The 25,454-nt window shown below is 37.0% G+C and overlaps 1 protein-coding gene across 1 annotated transcript; it reads left to right on the top strand.

Moving 5' to 3' along the window:
- The first annotated feature begins 20,172 nt into the window (after positions 1–20,172).
- On the top strand, positions 20,173–24,521 carry LOC104242210 (probable protein phosphatase 2C 27). The gene is made up of 4 exons (XM_009797238.2): positions 20,173–20,597; positions 21,922–22,122; positions 23,049–23,260; positions 23,647–24,521. Exons 1-4 carry the CDS (start codon positions 20,418–20,420, stop codon positions 24,203–24,205), a joined length of 1,152 nt encoding a protein of 383 aa, XP_009795540.1. The 5' UTR covers positions 20,173–20,417; the 3' UTR covers positions 24,206–24,521.
- The last annotated feature ends 933 nt before the right edge of the window (positions 24,522–25,454 follow it).

The following is a 25,454-nucleotide window of genomic DNA, read 5'->3' as shown; positions in this document are numbered from 1 at the left end:
TACTTTCAGTCTTTTCATTTCATGTTCTAGGCACCCACCAGTATAATGCGAGAATACATTTCTGTTTTTTATTTCATGTCCTAGGTCGCCCACCAGTATAATGAGGGTATGCATTTCTGTTTTTTCATTTCTAGGCTGCCCACCAGTATAATGCGGGCATACTTTTCTGTTTTTCATTTCATGTCCTAGGTCGCCCACCAGCATAATGCGGGAATACATTTCTGTTTTTCATTTCATGTCCTAGGTCGCCCACCAGTATAATGAGGGTATGCATTTCTGTTTTTTTCATTTCTAGGCCGCCCACCAGTATAATGCGGGCATACTTTTCTGTTTTTCATTTCATGTCCTAGGTCGCCCACCAGTATAATGAGGGTATGCATTTCTGTTTTTCATTTCATGTCCTAGGTCACCCACCAGTATAATAAGGGTATGTTTTTCATTTCATGTCCTAGGTCGCCCACCAGTATAATGAGGGTATGCATTTCTGTTTTTCATTTCATGTCCTAGGTCGCCCACCAGTATAATGAGGGTATGCGTTTCTGTTTTTCATTTCATGTCCTAGGTCGCCCACCAGTATAATGAGGGTATGCGTTTCTGTTTTTCATTTCATGTCCTAGGTCGCCCACCAGTATAATGAGGGTATACATTTCTGTTTTTCATTTCATGTCCTAGGTCGCCCACCAGTATAATGAGGGTATACATTTTCTGTTTTTCATTTCATGTCCTAGGTCGCCCACCAGTATAATGAGGGTATACATTTCTTTTTTCATTTTATGTTTCAGGAGCCCACCTGTATAACGAGAGGAATACTTTTCAGTCTTATACTGCAGATCTTGAAATCAGTAACCCACCGGAAGGCAGAGGGTTACCACAGGAATCCCCAGCAGAAAACAATAAAAATCCCCAACATCGGAAAGCAGAAGGTTGCAACAAGAGGTCCTAGCACAAATTCAAGCGCATGAGTCAAAAGGAAGAAAAGACGCGTCTTGAAAGAAGTGGCCTGTGAACATTAAATTATGTCCAGCATAACAAATCTGATGAAGAAAGTCGTACCCTCAGAGGAACCACCGAAAGCTTAATGAAGGAAGCCATATCCCCAGCAGACCGAACAAAATGATGAAAACTGGTATTCAGAAAAGCAAAAGGCCAGTGTCATCCCCAAATTCACGGAAGAAAAGCACCGGAAGAAACACAAGCCGACAAGAAAGCAAGGCAACAAGAACAAGTTGAAGATAGATGAGATCTTATGATCCGTAGTCTAGCCTAGCTTCTTGTTTTTCTTTTAAGCACGGTGTAACAAGGAGATCGGTAAGCAGTGATAACAGCATGCAACAGCAATAACATTGCAGTCTCATGGTAGTCCCAGCTACCGAAACTTCCCGAACTACATTAACCTGATTCCCCTTTAGCCAGGGATATGTAGGAAACCTTTGAAGCAAAGGTTCGGTTAAAATTTTTTTAAAACAAAATGCTTCACACGGAGTCTTCCAACAGCAAAGTCGCTCATGTCTGCTCACTTTATCTTTGAACGAAAGCTCTGCGACACCGTTCCCTTTAAGTGAAGGGATCCTGGCCCTCGATTTCACCTGATCCAACGGCCAGGATCCATTTTCCCCATCCGTATGTAAGCCCCTCATCACACCCCACGCCCCCTATCCAAACCATACCCCCCCTCACCTCCTGTTCATCATCGTCTCTCAGAGACGAACCCGTTCCAAACCCTAGCCGCCCCCATACACTCTCACCTTAAACCCGGTGGCAACGATGCCGGTGACCACCAAAGTAACACCCCTGATGCACCCAACCACCCTGAACACGGATCCATTACCCCCTTGCCTCGAATCATCCCCCATCGTCTCGAATCTTAGTTTGAAGATTCGAGCCCAACCCTGATCTACACCAACCTACCCCAGTTTCGCACCAGTCACTACCCTGGCCTCACTCATGACCAAACCAACTTGGTTTGGTCCGAATCTACCCACAAATCCTCAAGCCCTAAAAATCGGACTGTTCAAACCGTAGAACACAAGAACTTTTGGAATCCGGCCAGTTTTAACAGAGGGTTGGGGTCTAATAGACCTTAATCGAAGTGTTCTTGGTTGAGAACACCTCGATTAAAGTCTGTTCGACCTCAAAATAGGCAAATCAGTCAAAGCTGGGGTCGTTTGTTGTTGAGCTTCCACAGTGAGTTTTCCTTTTTCTTTTCTGTTTTTGTTTGAGTGTTTTTTGGATTTGATAACATGTTTAGTCAGTTTGTTTGGTATTTCTGATATTTTCTTTCAATTGTTCTCCATCTTCGTAAGACCTTTTTATTTGGTCGATTGTTCTTCTGTTCATGGTTGAATACGTATGGTGATTATACATGCTTGGTTTGATCAATGTCGTCAAGTGTTCCATTTATGTTGTTCCTCTGTTTTGTGCAAAGTTGTCTGAAGCCATTTGGGACCCTGTTCGTATTGTTTGTTTAATCGACTGATCGTTCTATGTTATAGTTAGTATAGTCGATTAGATAAACGTCGTCGATTAGTTTTGTAGGATTGAATGTTCAAATATGCTGATTCTGATAACTTCACATGATTGATCGAATCATTGTCGTTTAGCTGGTTGATTGACATTATCTGTGAATGGTTTGTAGCTGCAATGCAATAGCTAGAACTCAATTTAGGGCAGCTTGAATTTGAACTTTCAGAAGTTCAAAATTTCCTGCTGTTGTAGTATGGTAAAGCAGTAATAATCAGGGGTTAACAGGGGTAGTTTGGGGGTTTGGAAAAGACCAGAAATGTTTAGTTTAAGTTGGGCTGACAGTAGGGTACTAAAATAGGATTAAACTAATACAATAGTGGGGAACAAAACTTGATAGTTTAAGGAGGTATGGGCAAAGTTTGAAGAGGCAGCCTGGTGCTTGCCCTTTTGGCTGACAAATAGGCTCATTTAGAACAAAGTAGGGGTGGAGGACTAAGACTTCATAATTTAAAAAGAAAAGAACAAGAGTGTTAAGGTTTTTGGATCCTCATTCTAGGTTAAGCTTTACATCAAAGAGCTTCAACTTGTCTTTGCCTTTGAGTGTGTAACAAAAATCAGAAATCACTGCTTCTTGCACCTGTCTGTGTGTTGTTTGTACTACTGGATTTTCAGCTTGGTAGTATCCAGTTCTCTATCGGCTGAATACTGTTCCATCAGGCTACTCCTGGAATTCTGCTTTGGTTTTAAGAATCTGTTGCTATTGATTATTCTTATTGGTTTCTTTGGGCTGTTGTTGTTTGGGTTTTTCTGAAATTGCTGCTGGGTTTTCTTTTAAGTTGATGTTGAGTCTTGGTCTGTCTTTGGGCTGTCTCTTTGGCTGTTACTGGTTTGGGGCTGTTCGACTGATTGTGTTGTTGTTTGCTGTTGTTGCGTGTGTGTGCTACTACTGCTCTGATCATTCCTCTTCTTCTTTTGCTTTCCCAAATACCAGGTACATCACTGATACACTGATCAATGTAGGCTGAAATTTGAAGCATGAATACAAAGAAATGAAGAAGTTGAAGTTATTTTGGAATTCGCTTTAGAAATATACTGAACATTAGTTGTATGTATGATAGTTCGCTTTCTTTAATAGAATCATGTAATTAACTATGATGTAACTGAACCTTTTATACAGCTCATTTAGTTGAAGAACTCTATGTTTTGCTTACAATTAAAAGGACTAATGTTGCAGTAGCCCTGTTCTGTTAGTTCATCGTTGTTGTCAATAAGCATGTTAGGTATCCAATAGTTACTTCCTTAAACAAATGGCAGATTTTTTTTTAGTTGGTAAGAATATGGTTTGATTAAGGTAGGCTGTACATTGCATGTTAGCCTTCCCCCTTATGAATGTTAAGCACATACCAAATAAGTTGAATAGGCCCAATTGGAATAAGGGTGGCCCAGGCCGAGTATCATGTTATACGCATTGGGCCTGGGCCCGTAATATCTAAATGACTGCCCATATACGCGTTCATGTTCGAATTTTGCAAATTATATTCGGAACCCGACTAATAACTAACTTGTAAGCATGTAAATAAAGTTGGATCATTCTTCTTCTTTCATTATTAGAGACAAACTCAATCGAAAACATAGCCACTATAGGACGACCCCTTAAATAAAACGAGACAAGCCTCGCCAAATAAAAATGCAAGTGGTGGGGCCCTCAATAATTAGTCATAATAAATACTTAGAATTTAGGATAGGCTGTTTAGTGAATTTCACTGCCTTCCCCAAAGATAATAACGCGTTAGACTTTTTAGGCACGATTTAATTAATCTTACCTTCTTAAACCCGGGTGCGCATTTCATGCGACCCAAATCCAAATCCCAAAACATTGAATAAAAATGTGTTCCGGATTGCGGGTGCATTTCATGTGACGTGATCCAAAGACATGTTTTTAAACGATGTTCACATTCTTTTAAAATATAATAATAAAAGCGATAAAGAGTTAAAACTGGCACATAAGCGCATAATTGTATAAAATCAGGTAAACAAGCTGAATATGACAGTTGAGCGACCGTGCTAGAACCACGGAACTCGGGAATACCTAACACCTTCTCCCGGGTTAATAGAATTCCTTATCCGGATTTCTGGTTCGCAGACTGTAATACAGAGTCATTCTTTTCCTTGATTCGGGATTTAAATTGGTGACTTGGGACACCCTAAATCTCCCAAGTGGCGACTCTGAAATAAATAAACAAATCCCGTTTCGGTTGTCCTTTAATTGGAAAAACTCCTTCACCCCTCGCGGGGGCGGAAAAAGGAGGTGTGGCAGATTGTATTAACTTCAAACTTCATTTTCTAGGGTGTTAAAAGTCTGGTTATAGAATTGAGTCACTTTACTATCCAGAATATTCCAATATCTTTGGTAAAAGAGGGGGTGTACACCATCAGGTCTAGGGGCCTTAGTAGGTCTGAAATAGAACATGGCCACCTTCATTTCACGACGCTTTAGGGTAGCACTCAGAGTATCTTGCTCCCTATTGGACAGAGTGTGGACATCATAAACTGTGTTTTTCCAAGGGGTGGGAGAGCCTAGGCGTTTGGTGGTGAACAGCTAGTAGTAGTGGTAAATGGTGTTCTGGATTTCTTGTTGCTCCTTAATCCAGTTCGCTACTTCATCCTATAGGGCTATGATTTTGTTCCTTATCCTTCTATGAAGGGTAAAAGTACGAAATAATCTAGTATTAGCATCACCCTCCATCAACCAGTTGATCCTAGACTTAATTTTCCAAAAGACATCTTCACATTTGAGAATAGAGGAGTATTCCTCCAGAAGTTGGCCATCTAGATTCTGAAGAAAGGTGTTGAAGGGATAGGCATTAGATTTCTGGATACACCCATGTCTGGAAATATTGTGCTTTTTCTTATGGAATACATATTACCAAACATAGTCCTATTCCAGGTCAACACTTGGTACTAAAATTGGGCATTGCCTCTTTCAAGGCTACCACACCCTTCATAAGCTTGTTCGACAATAGTGGTAAAGGATGGGTGATTACACCATATTGGCTCAAACCTAAAAGGTTTGGAAGTGGTATTGAAAGTATTGGTTCACAAGATGATCAGCATAGGGCAATGATCAAAGTATATTCTAGGGAGGTGGCTCATATTACTAGAAGGGTAATCCTGGATCCATTCATCATTGGCAAAACACCTATCTAATATCTCTAGGATTAACTGACTCATATTCTTATACCTCATGTTAGTCCAAGTGTATGTATTCCCCTTAAAACCTAAGTCAATGAGCTTATAGTGATTCAGGCAGTGCCAGAATATGTGAGCTCTTGGAGTAGAGATGAAGTTTTCCCCTACATATCTCTGGCCCTTAAGACTTCATTGAAGTCCCCTCCTACTAGCCATCTCCCCTTGTAACCATCAAAGATAGTTTTAAGCTGATCTCATAGGGCTCTATTGTTAACGTAGGTGTTGTTGGCAAAAATAGTAGTGAAAATCCAAGGGGTGGAAGAGAGAGTTACCTTGACCATGACATTGATGCCCTAGGGAATGGTGCAGACTTCATCAATATTCAGCATGTCATATTTTCACATGATGATAATGCCTCCTGATAGGCCTACAACAGGGTTCTGAATTTGCATTGTGAATCCCATCTCTTGAATGAGGTGTTTGTGCTTAGTCATCCTTGTTTCCAAGAGGATAAGCATGACAGGCTTGTGTAGCTTAACCATATCTGCACAATGTCTCCTAAATTCCCCATTGTTAGCCCCCCTAGTATTCCAGATGATGAAATTCATCAGTAACCTTGGGTTGGTTTGTGGCTTCCTTTTCAGGCATTTGGATTTCCTCTTCATTGTTTGGCTCTACTTCTCCATCCCCTGAGGATTCTGGGGAGTTAACTGGACCATTACTGGCTTTAGGTTCACAGCTGAGTCTCTTGAGTTTGTCTCTAAGGCCGATCTTAGGCTTATTCCACACATTACCATGCTACTTGGGCATAGTACGATAAAAATTTCTCCATCAGGCCCTCTGAACTCTATTGCTTCCTCTTGCTGTAGAAGTATAGCTTTGGTTTTTGGCACTCCCAGTCTTGATATCATTTCCTCTAATTCTATGTTAGTGGCCTCTAGGTGCTCGTGAACATTTTTTGACCCTATCCTTAGAGATGAGGTCCTTGTCCTCAATGGTTTCCATGGGGAGAAGGGGCATTGAGGATCTCCTCCCCTGGAGAGACTAATGGGAAGAAGGGTAGAGTGTGTCTTATCTACTGCATGGTAAGGCTCAGCATGTAGTGTCATTGTCTGCTGGCTCAGCGCATACTGAGCTTGCATGAGAGTTGCCAACCACAGTTGGTGACTATAGTTCAGCAGGGCATGGTTCATGCTGGTTGTGACTAGTTTAGCCAAGTAGTGGGGGTTTTGAATTACCATTGAGATAGGTACTATCCCTATCAAGAAGTTTAAGGGAAAGGCAATACCCTACAGTGCCATCTCCAACCATGAGGTTGGAATGTGATCCATGGGGAGTGGGGCAGATGAAGCCCTTATCTGATTTGGATCCCCCCTTGGTTCAGCATGTTGTTGCTATTTTTGGGTTGTTTTGTTCCCCCTCCATTGTTAGTGTCTAGAATGATAGTGTAGTTTACCTCATAAGATGTGCCTTCATTTCCCTTTAAGCAAGGGTCTTATCCGTTGGGTTTCTATGCATGAAGATTTCTCATCTTTAGAAATCTTTGAGAGGCGACGACGTCAGTCAAATCAGTAGAGGGGGAGCGATGATGGGAAATAGGATTGGTTATAGTGTGAGAGGGAGAGTGAGTAGGCTTAATTAAATCCTTCTTACCTTGCACAGTGTTACTAATATTGTTAGAGAGATCATGTTTACCCCATAAGTGGTCCCTAGAAGTTGATTTGTGTTAGAGCAGGGGGTATCAGATTGGGGATTGCATTTTGGGTATTTTATACCCTATATGGGTGCGTGTTTTCCCCCTTGGGATGCATGGGAGGTGTTAGGTGTGTAAGTGGGGAGGCACGTGCACAACTATAATGCCCTATAAAATATTACCTAGAACTCGAGGTTTCGTGGTTGCTGAGGTAGGCTAAAGTGTTTTAAAATTGTAGAAAACGAGCCATGGTACGGACTTTTTGGGTTGTAAAATACATTGGGGAGTTAGAGGCAAATTGTTGCAGAAAATGACATTTCTGTGGTCCATTATGCGACCGTAGAATCATTTCGCGGACCACAGATCCATTACAGAGTGGAACAGAAAATGGACAAATTTTGAAACACTATTCTGCTGGCCGCAGAATGATTATGCTATCACAAAATGTCATCGCGGAATGGACCAGATGCAACCCAAAAGTTGAAAATCATTTTGTGTCAATTCTGCTGGCCACATAATCATTATGCTATTGCAGAATTGCATCGCAGAATTAACATACTATTTTGTGGCCACTCTGCTGGCCATATATTAATTCATTTGCCCACATAACGATTCTGCTACCACATAATTGACTTCGGGAGATATTTTTGGAAATTTTCTTATCCGACCCAATTTAGATATAAGGCCTTAGGTGGTCATTTTGCAAGGTAAAATCTAATTTTTGGAGAGAAGTGAGACTATTCTATAGAGAGAAGGAGAAGACCTAGCATGCTAATCATCCATTCTTGCCCCAATCTTCAAGAATTAAGGAATTCAATCACAAGATCTTCATCTAATAGGTAATTTTTCACTCTCTAGTCCTAAATTTCGAGATTTAGACTAAAAGTAGGTCATGAGAAGTATTATTCTTAAGTGTGGGAGGTACTTCCTGTGCATGAATGTACTGTTAACTATTTTTGACAGTTTCTTATTGAATTGATTGTGGAGTAAAGGAAATCTTGTAGAAGAACCTTGTAGTCAAATTTGCACACCTAGTGTTTGATAAAATGCTCAAAAGAGCTGAAACCATGAATATCTTCCTAATTTGTATTAAATTTTGTTATGTCTCAAAGTATATTGGGAGTGCTAAGATTTCCGGAAGTAATATAAGAAAATCTCAAGCAAGGTATGTTGGCTAAACTCCCTCCGTTGAATCGAATTCCATGATGTCCTTATATGTTTTAAGTGTGGTTGACCCAAGTTCTTATTTCCTTATGATTTGGGCCATTCCTAATATATTCGATTATTCCAAATAAGCATTATTTTGGAAATTATATGCTAAAACGTGATTCAAATACTCTTACCATATTACGTCATCCTTCGGGAACGTGTTCAAAGCATGAGTTGTGTATTAAAATGTTATGACTTCAGGTCGTGTTTTAAGTGAAGGCTATTATGCCCAATTGTGTAAGAAACCTCAATGTGCTTAAGACTCTTAATTGCTCATCTGTGTACTGAAAGTCATGATTAGAGATGCTTTATTGTTGATAATCTATAAAGACGCTTGAAAGTGTAAGGAGTGAGTTGGGGATATAAAGTGTGGTCACCGTGCCAAGAATAAAATTTATACTTGTAGCCAATAGTGCCAATGAAATAAAATGATGTATAAAAGATTATGAAATGAGCCTTGATTCAACTGTTCCAAACTGACTCCGAAAATAGGATTGTCCAAAAGTTTATGTACTCAAGTCATATCCAAATTGGTTGTTCTAACTAATGTTATGCTTGGTAGGTATTTCCAATATGTTTTAAGTTTTTACATATTCATGAGTTGAAATTGTGTACTGTCCTTTTGGGAAAGATATTTCAAGAATATTCTATATGTTGATGTTTATGATAATAATCCTTGAAAGTAAAGAAATGGAAGTGTGGAATATGAAATACGGTCATTGTGCCATAAAAGAAGAATCATATGTATGGCCAAGAGAGCCAATGAAATAATGATATTGTAAGTGGTTGAAAGTACGAATGAAGTGATATATGGTGTTCCTAAATTTTATAAATGCTCTTAATGTTCTATGACCACCCATGGCAAGTACAAGTAAGTTATAGTATGAACATGAAATATGGTTGTTTGCCAAAATGAGAATTATGAGGTGTTGTATGTCCCAATGGTGTCAATCATATTACGTATGCTTCTAAAATAACAAATGCAAATAACTTCGATGTTAAGTCCCCAAGAATCATGAACTTAGCTAATGACCATAAGTTGACAAGAGGGTATATAATGAGGTGGTAGAGAGATGTCCTATGCTAAATGATGATAAAACTTATGAAAACGAATTTGGGCCATGTGCCACTGAAATTAACTTATTGATTCACCATACATGTGCTAATGTAATGAGCTATGTTTCTCCATGATGAGCATGAACATGAAGTGTTCCAATGATCCGGGAACTTACAACCTTAAAAGTAGCATTAGTCATGTCGCTTTGACTTTATATATGGTTATGTGCATAATGACGTGTTATGAATCCTATGGATGGTCTATGAAACGCATAGGTATATTATATATGTGATCCTATGGACGGTCTATGAAATGCATAGGTGTATAATATGTAAAGACTGTGGACGGTCTATGAAACACATAGGTGTATTGTATAGGCAATCCTATGGACGGGCTATGAAATGCATAGGTGTATAATATATGAGTCTTATGGACGGTCTATGAAATGCATAGGCATATTGTATATTTGACCCTATGGACTTGCTATAAGACGCATAGGTGTATGGTATATGTGACCTCATGGATAGGCTATGAGAGGTATATATGTATGGTATATGTGACCCTATGGACGGGCTATGAGACGCATAGGCGTATGGTATATGTGATCTTATAGACAGTCTATGAAATGCATAGGTGTATTGTGTATGAAATCCTGTGGATGTTCTATGAAACACATAGATGGATTGTGTATGAAATCCTGTGGACAGTCTATGAAACGCATAGGCGGATTATGTATGAAATCCTGTAGACGGTCTATGAAATGCATATGTGGATTGCGTATGAAATCCTATGGATGGCCTATGGAATGCGTAGGTGTATTGTGTATGAAATGTATAGGTGTGCAGTATGAATAAACACTATGGACGGTCTATGCGACGCATAAGTGTATAATATGATATATGAACACTAAGGATAGTCTATGAGATGTATAGGTATAAAATAAGAGAGGGATATGGACGATTTAGTGAGACGCATTGTTAACGCAGACAATAGATGTCACTTTCATTGGCCTTGTTTGTACATGTTGTTTCAATTACATTACATTATGTATTCCACGTTTATTTCATATGGCTCAGTTGATCCTAAAAGAAGTTCAGAATGATGTAAGTATAAGAAGACTAAAAATGTGATTCTATGGGATGTTTCATAGGTTCTTGATGTACTTTATTTGCCTTTTATTTGAATTACGTAATTTCATATGTTGTTTTGTCTGCCTTACATTGGAGTACATTTCCACATATACTCATATCCCTTTTGCGGGGACGCTGCATCTTTAATAGATGCAGGTGGTTCCATAGCAGGTGGCATTGATCAGTGATAGCAGCACATCCTCTTTCCAGCAAATTACGATGAGCCCGCTACAATTCCAGTTGGTATTCGAGTCTAGTTGGTTTTATGTACTAAGGTATCTATTTTCATAGAAGCTCCATATACACTATATCATGTAATTAACATTTTGAGTTTTGTCATGTATTTATGTTCACAGTATTTATAGTTATTTATAAAGTTGTGTACCCATCATGATAAAGATTTTAGGTCACTGAGCCAAATGTATTCAATTTGAAAGTCAAGATCAAATTATGTTTTGATAAATCGTGCATAAGTTATGATGAGAGGTTGATGCAATGTAGGCTTGCTCGACTGGGTTTACTCGGTTGAGCACTGGGCATGCTCCCTGAGTTCGAGGCGTGACAAACTTGGTATCAGGGCCAGGTTTAAGAGTCCTAAGGTGACATGGAGTTGTGTCAGTAGAGTTCCTCTTATCGTGTGTTGACCGCCACACTTATAATAGGAGGCTACAACAACATTTAGGAAATGTTTCTCTTCTTCTATCCTCGATCGTGTGTTAAGTTTTCAAGTCATTCTAGGAATTCCTTTGTCACTGTCAAGGAATATTTGCACGTCGTGCTACGAAATGAGAAAGGCCTAAGGATTAAAGGAATAACGCACATAGCGGGCATAATGTGTAAGGTGCTCAATTGTCCTCGTAATAGATGAAGGAAAAGTGAATGATATGACCAAGGTAAGGAAGGTCATAGAGTTGGCCTCGAGAGTCATTGTTGGCGTTGTTTTCATGTATATGGAGAAATGTGGTGTTAGGATTGATTTTTGAGATTCTCTAATAAGTGGATATGCCGAATTACAAGGGAAACTCTGCCTAAATTTTTGGAAATTTAAAGAGTTAGCCAAATTTTGGAACTGCGAGTGTATGAAGAATAGTTGAGTCGTATTGGATGCTAATGGCGTCTTTTGACCCTCATTCGAGGATGAGTGATCCTAAGCTGAGGAGTATGTAATACCCCGTAGAATATTATCTAGAACCCGGGGTTTTGTGGTTGCCGAGGTAGGCTAATGTGTTTGAAAATTGTAGAAAACGAGCCACGATACAGACTTTTTGGGTTGTACGATACATTGGAGAGTTAGAGGAAAATTGTTGTAGAAAATGGCATTTCTGCAGTCCATTATGCGACAGCAGAACCACTCCGTGGGCCGCAGATCCATCGTGAAGTGGAACAGAAAATGAACAAATTTTGAAACACTATTCTGTTAGCCGCAGAATGATTATTCTTCGCAAAATGTCATCGCGAAATGGACCAGAGGCAACCCAGAAGATAAAAATCATTTGCACGTCTAGTTTTTAATAAAATGCTCAAAAGAGCTGAAACCATGAATATTTTCCAAATTTGTATTCAATTTTGTTATGTCTCAAAGTATATTGGGATTGCTAGTATTTTCGGAAGATTGTAGTAATAGAAGGAAAGCTCAAGCAAGGTATGTTGGCTAAACTCCCTCTGTTGAATCGAATTCCATGATGTCCTTATATGTTTCAAGTGTGGTTGGCCCAAGTTTTTATTTTATTATGATCTGGGCCATTCCTAATATAATCAGTTATTCCAAATAAGCATTGTTTTGGAAATTATATGATAAAACGTGATTCAAATGTTCTTACCATAGTACGTAATCTTTCGGGAACGTGTTCAAAGCATGAGTTATGTATTAAAATGTTATGACTTCAAGTCGTGTTTCAAGTGAAGGCGCAAGAAATCTTAATGTGCTTAAGACTCTTAATTGCTCATATGTTTTCTGAAAGTCATGATTAGGTATGCTTTATTGTTGATAATCTATAAAGATGCTTGAAAGTAGAAGGAGTGAGTTGGGGATATAAAGTATAGCCACCGTGCCAAGAATGAAAGTTATACTTGTGTCCAATAGTGCAAATGAAATGAAATAATGTGTGAAAGATTAAGAAATGAGCTTTAATTCAACTGTTCTAAATTGGCTCCGAAAATAGGATTGTCCAAATATGTACTCAATTCATGTCCAAATGTGGTTGTTCTAACTAATGCTATGGTTGGTAGGTATTTCCAATATGTTTTGAGTTCTTACATATTCATGAGTTGAAATTGTGTATTGCCCTTTTGGGGAAAAGCATTTCAAGAATATTCTATATATTGATGTTTATGATGATAATTCTTGAAAGTAAAGAAAAGGAAGTGTGGAATATGAAATACGACTATTGTGCCATGAAAGAAGAATCATATGTATGGCCAAGAGAGCCAATGAAATAATGATATTGTAAGTGGTTGAAAGTACTAATGAAATGATATATGGTGTTCCAAAATGTTATAAATGCTCTTAATATTCTATGACAACCCATGGCAAATACAAGTAAGTTATAGTATGAACATGAAATATGGTTGTTTGCCAAAATGAGAATTATGAGGTGTTGTATGTACCAATGGTATCAATCATAGTATGTATGCTTCTAAAATAACAAAATGCAAATGACTTCGATGCTAAGTCCCCAAGAATCATAAACTTACCTATGACCGTAAGTTGACAAGAGAGTAAATAATGAGGTGGAAGAGAGATGCCCTATGCTAAATGATGATAAATCTTATGAAAATGAATTTGGGACAAGTGCCATTGAAATTGACTTATTGATTCACCATACATGTGCTAATGTAATGAGCTATCTTTATCCATGATGAGCATGAACATGAAGTGTTCAAACGATCCGGGAACTAACGACCTTAAAAAAGCATTAGTCATGTCGCATTGAGTTTATATATGGTTATGCGCATAATGATATGTTATGAATCCTATGGATGGTCTATGAAACGCATAGGTATATTGTATATGTGATCCTATGGATAGTCTATGAAATGCATAGGTGTATAATATGTGAACATTGTAGATAGTCTATGAAACACACAGGTGTATTATATAGGCGATCCTATGGACGGTCTATGAAACACATATGTGTATAATATGTGAGTCATATGGACGGTCTATGAAATGCATAGGTATATGGTATATGTGACCCTATGGACAGGCTATGAGATGCCTATGTATATGGTATATATGACCCTTTGAATGGGCTATGAGACGTATTGGTATATGGTATATGTGACCCTATGGACGGGCTATGAGACGCATATGTGTATGGTATATGTGATAGTATGGAAGGTTTATGAAACACATAGGTGTATTGTATATGAAATCCTATGGACGATCTATGAAACGCATAGGTGGATTGTGTATGAAATCATGTGGACGGTCTATGAAATGCATAGGTGGATTGTGTATGAAATCCTGTGGATGGTCTATGAAAAGCATAAGTGTATTGTGTATGAAATATTGTGGACGGTCCATGAAATGCATAGGTGTATTGTGTATGAAATCCTGTGGACGGTCTACGAAGCACGTAGGAGTATTGTGTATGAAATCCTATGGACGATCTTCGAAACGCATAGGTGGATTGTGTATGAAATCCTGTGGATGTTATTTGAAACACATAGGTGGATTGTATATGAAATCATATGAACGGTCTATGAAACGCATAGATGTATTGTGAATTAAATTTTGTGACGGTCTATGAAACGCATAGGTGAATTGTGTATGAATTCCTGTGGACGGTTTATGAAACGCATAGGTGGATTATGTATGAAATCCTGTGGAAGGCCTATGAAATGCATAGGTGGATTGTGTATGAAATGTATAGGTGTACGGTATGAATAAATACTATGGACGGTCTATGAGACGTATATGTGTATAATATGATATGGGAACACTAAGGATGGTCTATAAGATGCATAGGTATGGATGGTCTAGTGAGACGCATTGTTAACGTAGACAATAGGTGCCACTTTCATTAGCCTTGTTTGTACATGTTGTTTCAATTACATTATATTATGTATTCCATGTATAGTTCATATGGCTCACTTGATCCTAAAAGAAGTTTAGAATTATGTAAGTATAAGAAGACTAAAAATGTGATTCTGTGGGATGTTTCATAGATTCTTGATGTACTTTATTTGCCTTTTATTTGAGTTATCGTAATTTCATATGTTGTTTTGTCTGCCTTACATATGAGTACTATTCCACATGTACTCATGCCCCTTTTACTAGGGGCTCTTCATCTATAATGGATGCAGTGGTTCCACAGCATGTGGCATTGATTAGTGATACTAGTACACCCTCTTCCTAGCAGATTATGGTGAGTCTGTTACAGTTCTAGTGGGTATTCGAGTCTAGTTGGTTTTATGTACTAAGGTATCTATTATCATAGAATCTCCATGTACATTGTGGGTCATGTAATTAACGTTTTGAGTTTTGTCATGTATTTATGTTCACGGTATTTACAACTATTTATAATTCTATGTACCCATCATGAGAAAGATTTTAGGCCACTGAGCCAAACGTATTCAATTGGAAAGTCAAGATCAAATTATGTTTTGATAAATCATGCATGAGTTATGATGAGAGGTTGATGTAATGTAGGCTTGCTAGACCAGGTTTACTCGGTTGAGTGTCATTCATGCTCCCTGAGTTCGGGGCATGACACCAGCGTGCTCTACACTCAGCACAGGCTGTGAATTGTGCAATCGGTTTAGGCTGCGTGCTAGAGGCCTAGACAATTGTATCATAGGCCCACGTGGCCTAAGATGCTTGTCTCGTTGGGGCTATCTATATGAGGCCCGGGTGGCTTAATTTAGGCCTGCTTCATTTGGCCCATATGTCTTGCAGCCCTAGCGTCGCCATGCTCCACAGCTCTGCCCTCAAAATCATCAATGCTACTAAGAACGGGAACTTACCTGAATTTGGTGGCCGCTTTTCGCTCCCTGATTTCTTCTTTGTTACCTCCGGTCGTACCTGGGCCTTAAAACCTTCCGTTCTCCCTTGTTGTTTTGCTTTCCGTGGAAATTCCACCACTTTCCAGTCATCATCTTTGTTGGTTCTGTGTCCCATCGACGATGTTTTAGTTGTGTCCTTCGCCCTTATCTGCCATTGATTTGGGCATTTCTTGAGTAGGTGACCTAGCAACCCACACCCCTTGCACAGGATGCCCTCCCCTTCATAGTCAATTGGTTGTTTATGTTCCCCAATAAGTATCATCATTTGAAGTGGTACCTCGATGCATACCTGGATGCAGATCCTTGCATACCTGCCACTTAAGGTAGCTTAGGTGCACGTATCGATTTTCAGCAGCCTACCAACCTTTCTCCCCACCCTTTCTAGCATCTCTCTATCATAGAACTCTATGGGTAATTGGGGCAGTCGGATCCAGATGGCGGTACCGTGTATTTTTTATTCTGCCGGAACAAAGTTCGATTCCCAATTTTTGACGGAGAGGAAGTGTCCCATGACGAACCATGGGCCTCCGTACAATGCAATCATCATGTTCTTTTCCTTTTCAAATTTCATTACAAAGAAATCACATCCTAGATCTATTAGTGTTAGATGTTCAGTGGGATTCCATATGTGCTGTAATTTTAGTTTCAATAGGTGATGGGAAATTTTTTTCCAAAAAGATCTTGATGATTAATGAGAAATGCCATGGGCGGTAGAGTCTGTTCTTTTGTTCTTGGCTGAGAATAATGGGCCTAATTGTGTCATCTGGGGTGGATTTTAGAGCTGCCTCTAGTTGGTTGTACTGATAATTGTATATGCTTGACTTTGTCAAGTTCTTGTCCGCTAGTATATCCTTAAAGGTGTTAACCTTTTTTTTGGAGTTGATTCAACTTCCATCAGAGTTGAATTGGTGTCCAATGGGTCGGGAGGTTTTAGTACCAGTGGTGATAGTTGGTCCTGTGCGGGGGTGGGGGTGAGGCTATCTAGGGGGAAGGAAATAATTGTAGAGAGAGAAAGTTTCCCAGTTTTTTTTTGGATGAGATCTTTTCTTCCTTCTCTACCTACTGCTCAATACCTTATGCCCCTTAGAAAACAAAAAAAAATTAGCCTCTTGATCAATTAATTAATTGGCGGCAAGGGCCGATGAAGGGTGGAAAACGAAAGATGTTTTCTGGTCTCCTAGCTAAATAAAATATATATATAATTAATGGAAATTCATATTATCGATCCTTATTTATTTGGAATTTTCTTTCATAAGAGAGTTATGATTTTATTGCCACTTGTGAGAAGAGTAAATTTGAGAAGGAGAGCATAGCAATGCCTTCTTTACAAAATGTGTGTTTGCCAAGTGTAGTTAGTGATGTAAGGTCGACCTAACTAGTTTTCGAGTTTGTACATGAGTTATTTGAAATTGAGCAATTTTATCATCAACTGTATTTTTGTTTATTTTTACCCTGCAATTAGTAAAAGGTTTCAACTATGCCCATTCTATTGACGACGAGCAACTTAAAAGATCCAAAAGTTTAACGAATGACAAAGTTGTTCAATTTCCGATACATGTACATTGGACTATATTTTCTTCTTCTTTTCTTACCAAGAAGATCCAAAATATAAAAATAATTAGAGTAGATCTAATTATTGAATCCTGCAAATTTAAATTATAATAATCTTTGAGATAATCTGATAATGGATAAGAAAAATTAAACAGACAACAAATCTAGGTTAAAATTTCACTGCTAATACGAAAGATGATCCTACCACTCATCAAACACCTTTTATGGTTTTAAAAAAGATACACAAGTATAAAGTGGATTATCAATTATTCGTTCGATTTTTGGTTCCCCGACTTTTTCCAAACCAATTCAGTAGTCCAAGTTATAATGTTTCCTCTCACTTGCTCATTACAACTTTTTTGTACTATTTTTATAGTTGAAGTAAGAATTTGAAGCATATGAATTTTAAATTTGCCATAAAATTCATAGCTCGTTTAGTTATTTGATTTGTAATTAAATATTTCACATATTCAATATGATTTTAATATAAAAATAAAATTTAAATAAAAAATATTGGAATTTGTCTGAATCCGTAAATAATACTCTACCTTTATCCGTGCTTTGTGACTACTTCCTTTTGCATTTATCTTCATTGTTTACTAATGCTTCTAATTTTTAGAGATTATTGCTTTCTGACTAGTCACTTCTCAATTAATTATGTCTTCACTTTAATTAATATTCCTAGATCTAGGTCTTTTTTTAATATTTGTGTAAACTAATAAGACTCTTCAGCTAACTTGTAGTACTTTACTTCTTTAAAAAGATAACACTCTATTATTTCCTAAAAGTTTAATTTTACTTTGATTAGCAATTTTTTATCTCATGATTGACGGGGGTTTTTTTTTTGCGGGGGTGGGGGTGGGGGTAGGGGCTATGTGTGCCTGTTCTATAAGCACTTGAGAATTTGCAGTGCCCTTTCTATTATTGGTATAGTAGCCCTATATTTTCGAGTTTTAAGTCAAAAAATTACAATTAAATAATCTTCCATTCGTCTGATTGCTACAATAATTGAGAGATGGCGAAGGGGCTTATAGGTATTTAGATGATATTCACTTGACATTGGAAACAAATACTTTTGAGACAATATTTTTTACTTATTAAACATTAAAAATAAATAAGAAAATTCCACTTAATTTCTAAGAAATTAGAAAAGAAGAGTCTACCTAACTTTTCTTCTCCTTTTTTTTTCTGGTTTTAAATAAATTAATAACGTGTTTTGCGTGTGGAAAAAAAAATTGTGGCAATTATTTGTATAGGTTCAGATTTTTTAAAATCAATTTTATAATGCAATTGAATTTACCACGCTTTTCTCAGCAGAATACCACGTATCCCATTCCTCTTCGTCCCACTTCTAAATTCTTCTTTTCCATTCTGTTTTTTTTATTATTATATATTTTGATATTTGAGGGAGGATTATTTTATTTTATTTTATTTACTATCTAATTAAATTCCTTTTTTCTTTTGGAGATAAACAAATTGCTGCAAGCTATGACATATTGATCATTGTTTTGGAAGTTCTCTCTCATTTAATAAAAACAAAAATCCACGTGTACCAGTGTTAACAAAAGTCTAATTTTTTAAGTGGAAAATAAGGTACTAATTAAATGTCCCGAACTTTCTGGTAAGTTGGTACGAACCGACAATAAAATAAAAAATATCTAGACCTAAAAAATCTCCACAAAAAAAAGACATAAAGAAAAACTCTTTTGTATCACTGCTATAGCCACGTTTTTCCTCTTGAGAAAAATCTGGAATGCTATGTATTGCTATTGTAAAAAGTATTTGTATATTATTTTATAAACAAATAAATTTATTATAAGTATATTGTAATTAATAGGTTATTTGATAAAAATAATAACTTATGTAATAACCATCAAGTGATGTGGTGCAGTGGATGAGGTTGTTCTTCCCTTAACCAGAAGTCTCGAGTTCGAGCCCTGGATATGGAAAAATCCTTGGTAGGGAGCGCTACACCCCGTATGGGGCTTTACCCGGCGCGAATTCGAATATTTTCGGGCTCCAATACAGGTACCGAATACGTGGTGGGAAATTAAAAGAACTAATTAGGTAATGTACATTAAATTAATCTTATCAGGTTTATCTACTTATGCCTTCATTGGACTTCAATAGCTTTGGCTTAGACACATATACACAAAACTCAATATATCATTAAAAATAATAAATTTTAAACTGATTAAATTAAATAGAATATGATAGAATTCCGAAATTCCATATTCTGCAAAATGTGTATACTTATAATATAAAATAACTTCATAATATTAACATGTTTCTTTTTTACACGTTCTTTAAGAAAATGTTAATAAGAGGGTTTATTTAACTATTATAACCTTATTTAATACTCTTCACTTTAGGTTTTCTATGCTATGTAGTAAATATTTTTACTTTCAAGAACATTTAACACTAAGGGAAAAACAGAAAAAAAAATATATTTTTTTTATTTTAGTTCAAAATAAGCATCTTTTTTACATAACAAAGAATGAACTAACTTTAAATTTTTAAAAAATTTCCTTATTTACGTATCCGAATGTGTCAAGTGAACAATATATAAATTTTAATTAAGAGTAATTTAGTCAAAACACTTATTTTTTTCTATTTTCATAAGGGACATACCAAAGACCAAAAAGTCATTTACTATGCATCGGAAGGAATAATTAAATATACCTTAGTTTTTCTAAAATGATAATTATTTTAGACCAGATATATTTAATAAGCACGACAATTAATATAGACCGGAGGAGCTATAACTTAAATCCAAAATTAATTTTATTATACTATACTAAAAAAAGTCTTAATTAAGTACAACTCTCCCTTCACTTATATTTAAAATAGGTTTTCACTCTTGGGAGTAAATTGCAACCTATTGTTTGAAGAAACCCATAATCACATATTCCCAAGAATCTTCTCCTTCAATCACAAATTCCACACTATATTCTCGCTTCCTCTACTTTGCTTCCTTTCAACTTCCAACAACTTGCTCTACATAAATAAAGTGATAATAAAACAACCCCATTCTTCTTCTTGGTCTAAATATTCTATCTTTTTTTTAGTCTTTTTTTGTTTCTTTTTTCCCCATTTAATTGTGTTAAAACTAACTAACATGTGCATTCAAGACTCAGAACAAGTGAATGAGGCTATGGAGAATTTGGACATTTCAAAGACTGATAACAATTTCAAGAACCAATCTTTGCTTTCTAAAGCTGAATTACAACATACCCAGATTCAGAATTATGAAAAAATTACAACTTCTAGCCATTCTGTGATGAGAAACTCATTCCCAGTAAGGATTTTCTTTTTCTTTTTTAATTGTAATATTTGCTTATACCTATTATTTTTTCCAGTTTTTAGGTAGTATTAATTGTATTCTAATTGGTATTAGTAGTTTTTAGTTTCATAAATGTTGGTTTAATTTGAAGTTTGGTTTATACTCTTTAAAGATATGATTTTTATGGTGTAATATTTGCTTATACCTATTAATTTTTTTCCCCAGTTTTTTTTAGGTAGTGTTGATTATATTCTTTTTTGTGTTATTGGGATTGGCTTTGTTGATTTGCATATGGATGTTGATTTGTAGTAGTAGTAGATTTTATTGTCATAAATGTTAGGTAATTTTGACTTCTGTTATAATGTTTAAAGATTTGATTTTTATGGTGTATTTATTATGCCTTAGACAGTACTATGAAGCTATGGTTATTGGTCTGTTTTCATTTAATATCATGCTGAAATTTTATGTTCAAGTACTGTTTGATCCATAATTTATATTTGAGTTTTTACCATTAAACCCGTTGCGCTTTTGAAATTATGTGGTCAAAATTTAGTATTTGTTGAAATTTTAGTAATTAAATATTGCATTCAGCTGAACTTCGTAAACTAGGCTCCATCCACCTGTGTGTGTGTGTGTGTGTGTTTTTACAACTGTCTTCTGTTAGATGGTCATTTATGAATAAATTGGTGTCTTATGTTTTGTGATTTGGATTTCTTGATATTCTTTCATTTGGAGGAAGTATGAAACTGGCTGGATAAATTAGTAGAATGACTTTTGTAACTTTTACATCTGAGCTACAGTGAACCTAAATTTCATATACATGTTTCTTTTCCCCTTTTTTGTGAACTTGCAAATTGTCTGATGATAATTTTTGCTCATTGTCTTCTGAAAGATCTATTTCAAGATGTGTTTCGTATGGTCAGTGGCGGAACCACCTTATCCATAGGGGGTGTCCCCTTCATCCGAAAACCTATACTATGTAGCTCGGTAATTTTTTTTATATGTATATATTACTATATATTGACTTGACTTCTTCGTGTTTTTACTTCGTTATATTTTGACACTCCTTAGTAAAAGTCCTAGTACTGCCACTGTGGACGGTCCTTCATAGAATTGTTTTGTTTGCTGACATACATAGTGAATGATTTAGAGTTTGCATTAGCATTGATTTTGTGGTTCTGTTTCATAATCATGCTGTACAGTCCTGATGCATATCTTCCTAAAGACCTAAACAGAGAATTTGCACTGAAATTCACTTTTATTGCCACATCTAAGCTAATTGTTCCTTGCATAGGAATTATTTCTTCGCCTTATAATTAATTTCTTTCCTTTTCTGCAGCTGGAAAGTATTTCGGAAGACGCAACTATTGTGGATCGGAAACAGATACTCTTTAATAACTTCCTCCCAACCCTTAGGTCTGGAGATTGGTCCGATATTGGAGGTCGCATTGACATGGAAGACACTCACATCTGTATTGCGGACCTAGCTAAGAATTTTGGCCATAATATACTTGGTGAGGAAGCTATTTCTTTTTATGGAGTAAGTTCTTTAACCTCATTGGACATCACATATATCGTTCTTGACTATACTCAATTTACTTGTAGACCGAATTCTCTCAGAAGTTTAGTATAGCTCTTTCTCAGTAAACATGGGAAGTATGCCGACATGTGTAGGAGCTATCTATTTTATAGGGCAAGCCTAGACGATTTCTGCAGATCTTGAAGTTTAGTATAGCTCTTTCTCACTTTTACTGCTTCCTCCAACCAAAGGGAGAGTCTTCTGTGCAAGACTAAAAAATGAAATAGATGTGCCGTAGCAAAGCTGGATATTTCTGAATTTAGAATGTTTCAATGTGAATTTGGTATCATCTCCATTTTTCTGGAATCATGTGATACAGGCTAAAGAAAGAAGAGTAAAATAGAATAACACTAGAGAGTGGACACAAACTAGAGAAGTGCTCTGATCGTTAGAGTTGTGAGATGTGCACATCTCTTCAGCATATAGGTGCTTCCTTCATGCTTTTGCAAAACAGGAGAACAGCCATAGCTGATTATCAAAGTAAAGTATGAAAAGCGTAGGTGACAACTTATGTTTAGAGCTCTCCAAACTAGTTGTATATCAGATAATGACATTACAAGGAACCACAAAAGAACTGAAGAGACCACCTCTCTCCAAAGTTGAAGCATAATACTACCCTTAAAATTTTGGGAGTCTTGTAAATGTACCTATTGAACAGCAGTAGGTAGAGCAGCACTAATTCAACTACTTCCATCTGAAATGCGTATCTTATTTCCTACTTAGGACCATGCCTATGAAGAGGATTTTTTTTTTCTGTTTTGGTTTGGGGAGGGGGAGCAGAGCGAGAGAGGGAAAGAGGTTAAAAGCCATGTTGTCTATACTTGGGAGTTTCTTCTATTTGATATTATTATATCTTAGATGTCTAATGCGAACAGTTCTAATGACAGGTCTTTGATGGACATGGTGGGAAGGGAGCATCACAATTTGTTCGTGACTACTTGCCGAGGATCATTGTTGAAGATGCTGATTTTCCATTGGAACTTGAGAAAGTGGTCACAAGATCTTTCGTAGAGACAGATGCTGCCTTTGCCAAGTCATGCTCTCTTGATTCAGCCTTGTCCTCAGGCACTACTGCACTCACCGCAATGATATTTGGAAGGTTATTTATTCCTGTGCCTAATCCCTTTCCTCTTGTTTTTTTTTCTTTCCATTCACTATCTTCTTTTTATGTGTTAGATTTATGTCTATTGGGAAATGACAGAGGTTTTTGTTATTTGCTTATTCCCAGCTAAGTAGTGATTTATACCGGAAGAATAATACTTCATTCAGCAAGGGGTATCATTAATTTTATTGAAATATCAAATCGTGGTTAACACTTATTAAGCTGACATTTCAGATGCATCTTTCTTTGACTAGTGTACTGTTTTGGTTGATATAATTGTTTGCCCTTGCGCAATTATCTCATTAAGCTACATTCAGAAATCTATGTTCTAAGATTGGCTGCTAGTATCAATTCTCTATACTGATATGTTGTCTTATGGACAGATCATTGCTTGTCGCCAATGCTGGTGATTGTCGAGCAGTTGTATCCCGACGTGGACTGGCTATAGAAATGTCAAAGGATCACAGACCTTGTTGTATTAGTGAAAGAACTCGTATAGAGTCCGTGGGTGGATTTGTTGATGATGGCTACTTGAATGGACAGCTAGGCGTGAGCCGGGCATTAGGTAACTGGCACATTAAAGGACTGAAGGAGGTTGAAAAGGGTGGGCCATTGAGCGCTGAGCCTGAACTGAAACTGCTGACATTGACAAAGGAAGACGAGTTCCTGATTATTGGTAGTGATGGAATATGGGATGTTTTCAGAAGCCAAAATGCAGTGGATTTTGCTCGTCGGAGACTGCAAGAGCATAACAATGTGAAGTTTTGCTGCAAGGAAATAGTAGACGAGGCCAAAAAGCGCGGTGCAATAGACAACTTAACGGTAGTCATTGTTTGTTTTCACTCTGAGCCTCCACCTCCAGTTGTTTTTCAAAGATCAAGAATAAGGAAAAGTATTTCCGCGGAGGGGCTTGAGAATCTAAGATCTTTGCTTGAAGGCTAGAGCTGCAATTTACTATATCAATTTTGTGCAGCCTGCATCATATCCACTTAAACAACAGCGATAATGACGATTAATTGGTTACTTCTGGACAACTTTGTAAATACATGAGAGGTAAGCTTATTTTCTTCCTTGTAATTCTCCCATTTAGTCCAAGTGCAAGATGAAATAAAGCTTAAGGGAGACAAGCAAATTATGGAGCCAAATTTTTGTACATAAATTAATCTATTCTTCAATTGTATGATTCCCCGACTAAAGGAAACTCAACTGAATCTCACCTTCTGGTTAGACAAAATTGATTGTTGGTTATGTTCCAACCTTTTTGGTGTCATAGCAAAGTTTGTGTAATGCTGCATCTCTTGGTTGTGAATGTGTTAAGAGTTCTAAATCTCTATGCATGCGCCTCCATAAGAGTGTACTTTAGGCTCGATTTGCTTTTTCAAGCTACCCTTTGTTTCAAACAATAGCACTGACGAGCAGAGACAGACCCAAGATTTTAATGCGATGGGGGCACTAGTATTCTGCACAACCAGTACCCCTAATGGTTTTTAGTATTCAGGGTGCCAAGTGATTTGAATTAACCATTTTCAAAGTATACACATACATATACAAGATTTCTGCCGAAGTTTTCGGGTTTGGGTGACTCTTCAAGGTTACACGTAGGTCTGCCTCTGCTGACGAGCAAGAAAACGGGTATGCTAAGGCATCTTTGGCTTAATTTCACAATGTAGTTGCTGCTGAATTGGTGCCTGTAAAGTATCATCACTAAAAAATTTCATCTGCCACAAAGATCTAATATGGAGTTGGCACACATAAAACATCAAAAAAAAACCATTATAGGACCTTATCAATGAGGTACGCCACATTATTCAAACCATTGCCTTTTCAGCTAAGACGGATACATGCTTTGAGCTTCATCTATTTTGAGAGTACAGCCATTTTAGTTCTATAAACTCTAGGGGTAAAGTGAGGATTATCACTTGAAATTTGCGCCTCAAATGATGGTGCACGAGGTGCTTCCAACGAGCATTGTTCTCATCTTTGAATCTCAATTTTGAGGACTTGGATTAATATCGACATTATTGTATATTGCATATTGGAATTGGTAATTTTAGTTACAATATAATCTTTACTGTACGAAATCCATAAATGTGTTAACCCTGAAAAGCTCCAACTTGTCTAAATACATCCAGTCCTACGACTCTTTGTTGACCATTTGAATTTTAACCATGACGGGAAGAAACAAAGAAAA

The sequence above is a fragment of the Nicotiana sylvestris genome, chromosome 11 (assembly GCF_000393655.2).
Source record: "Nicotiana sylvestris chromosome 11, ASM39365v2, whole genome shotgun sequence".
Lineage (NCBI taxonomy): Eukaryota > Viridiplantae > Streptophyta > Magnoliopsida > Solanales > Solanaceae > Nicotiana > Nicotiana sylvestris.
Note: the sequence above shows the minus strand (reverse complement) of the source record. Positions and strands in the feature narration are given on the sequence as shown.

Bases quoted from the DNA above. Each gene is read 5' to 3' on its own strand.
- LOC104242210 (XM_009797238.2), top strand. From the start codon at position 20,418: ATGTGCATTCAAGACTCAGAACAAGTGAATGAGGCTATGGAGAATTTG. The intron at 22,123-23,048 runs GTAAGTTCTTTA...TTCTAATGACAG, and splicing joins AAGCTATTTCTTTTTATGGA to GTCTTTGATGGACATGGTGG. The intron at 23,261-23,646 runs GTTATTTATTCC...TCTTATGGACAG, and splicing joins ACCGCAATGATATTTGGAAG to ATCATTGCTTGTCGCCAATG.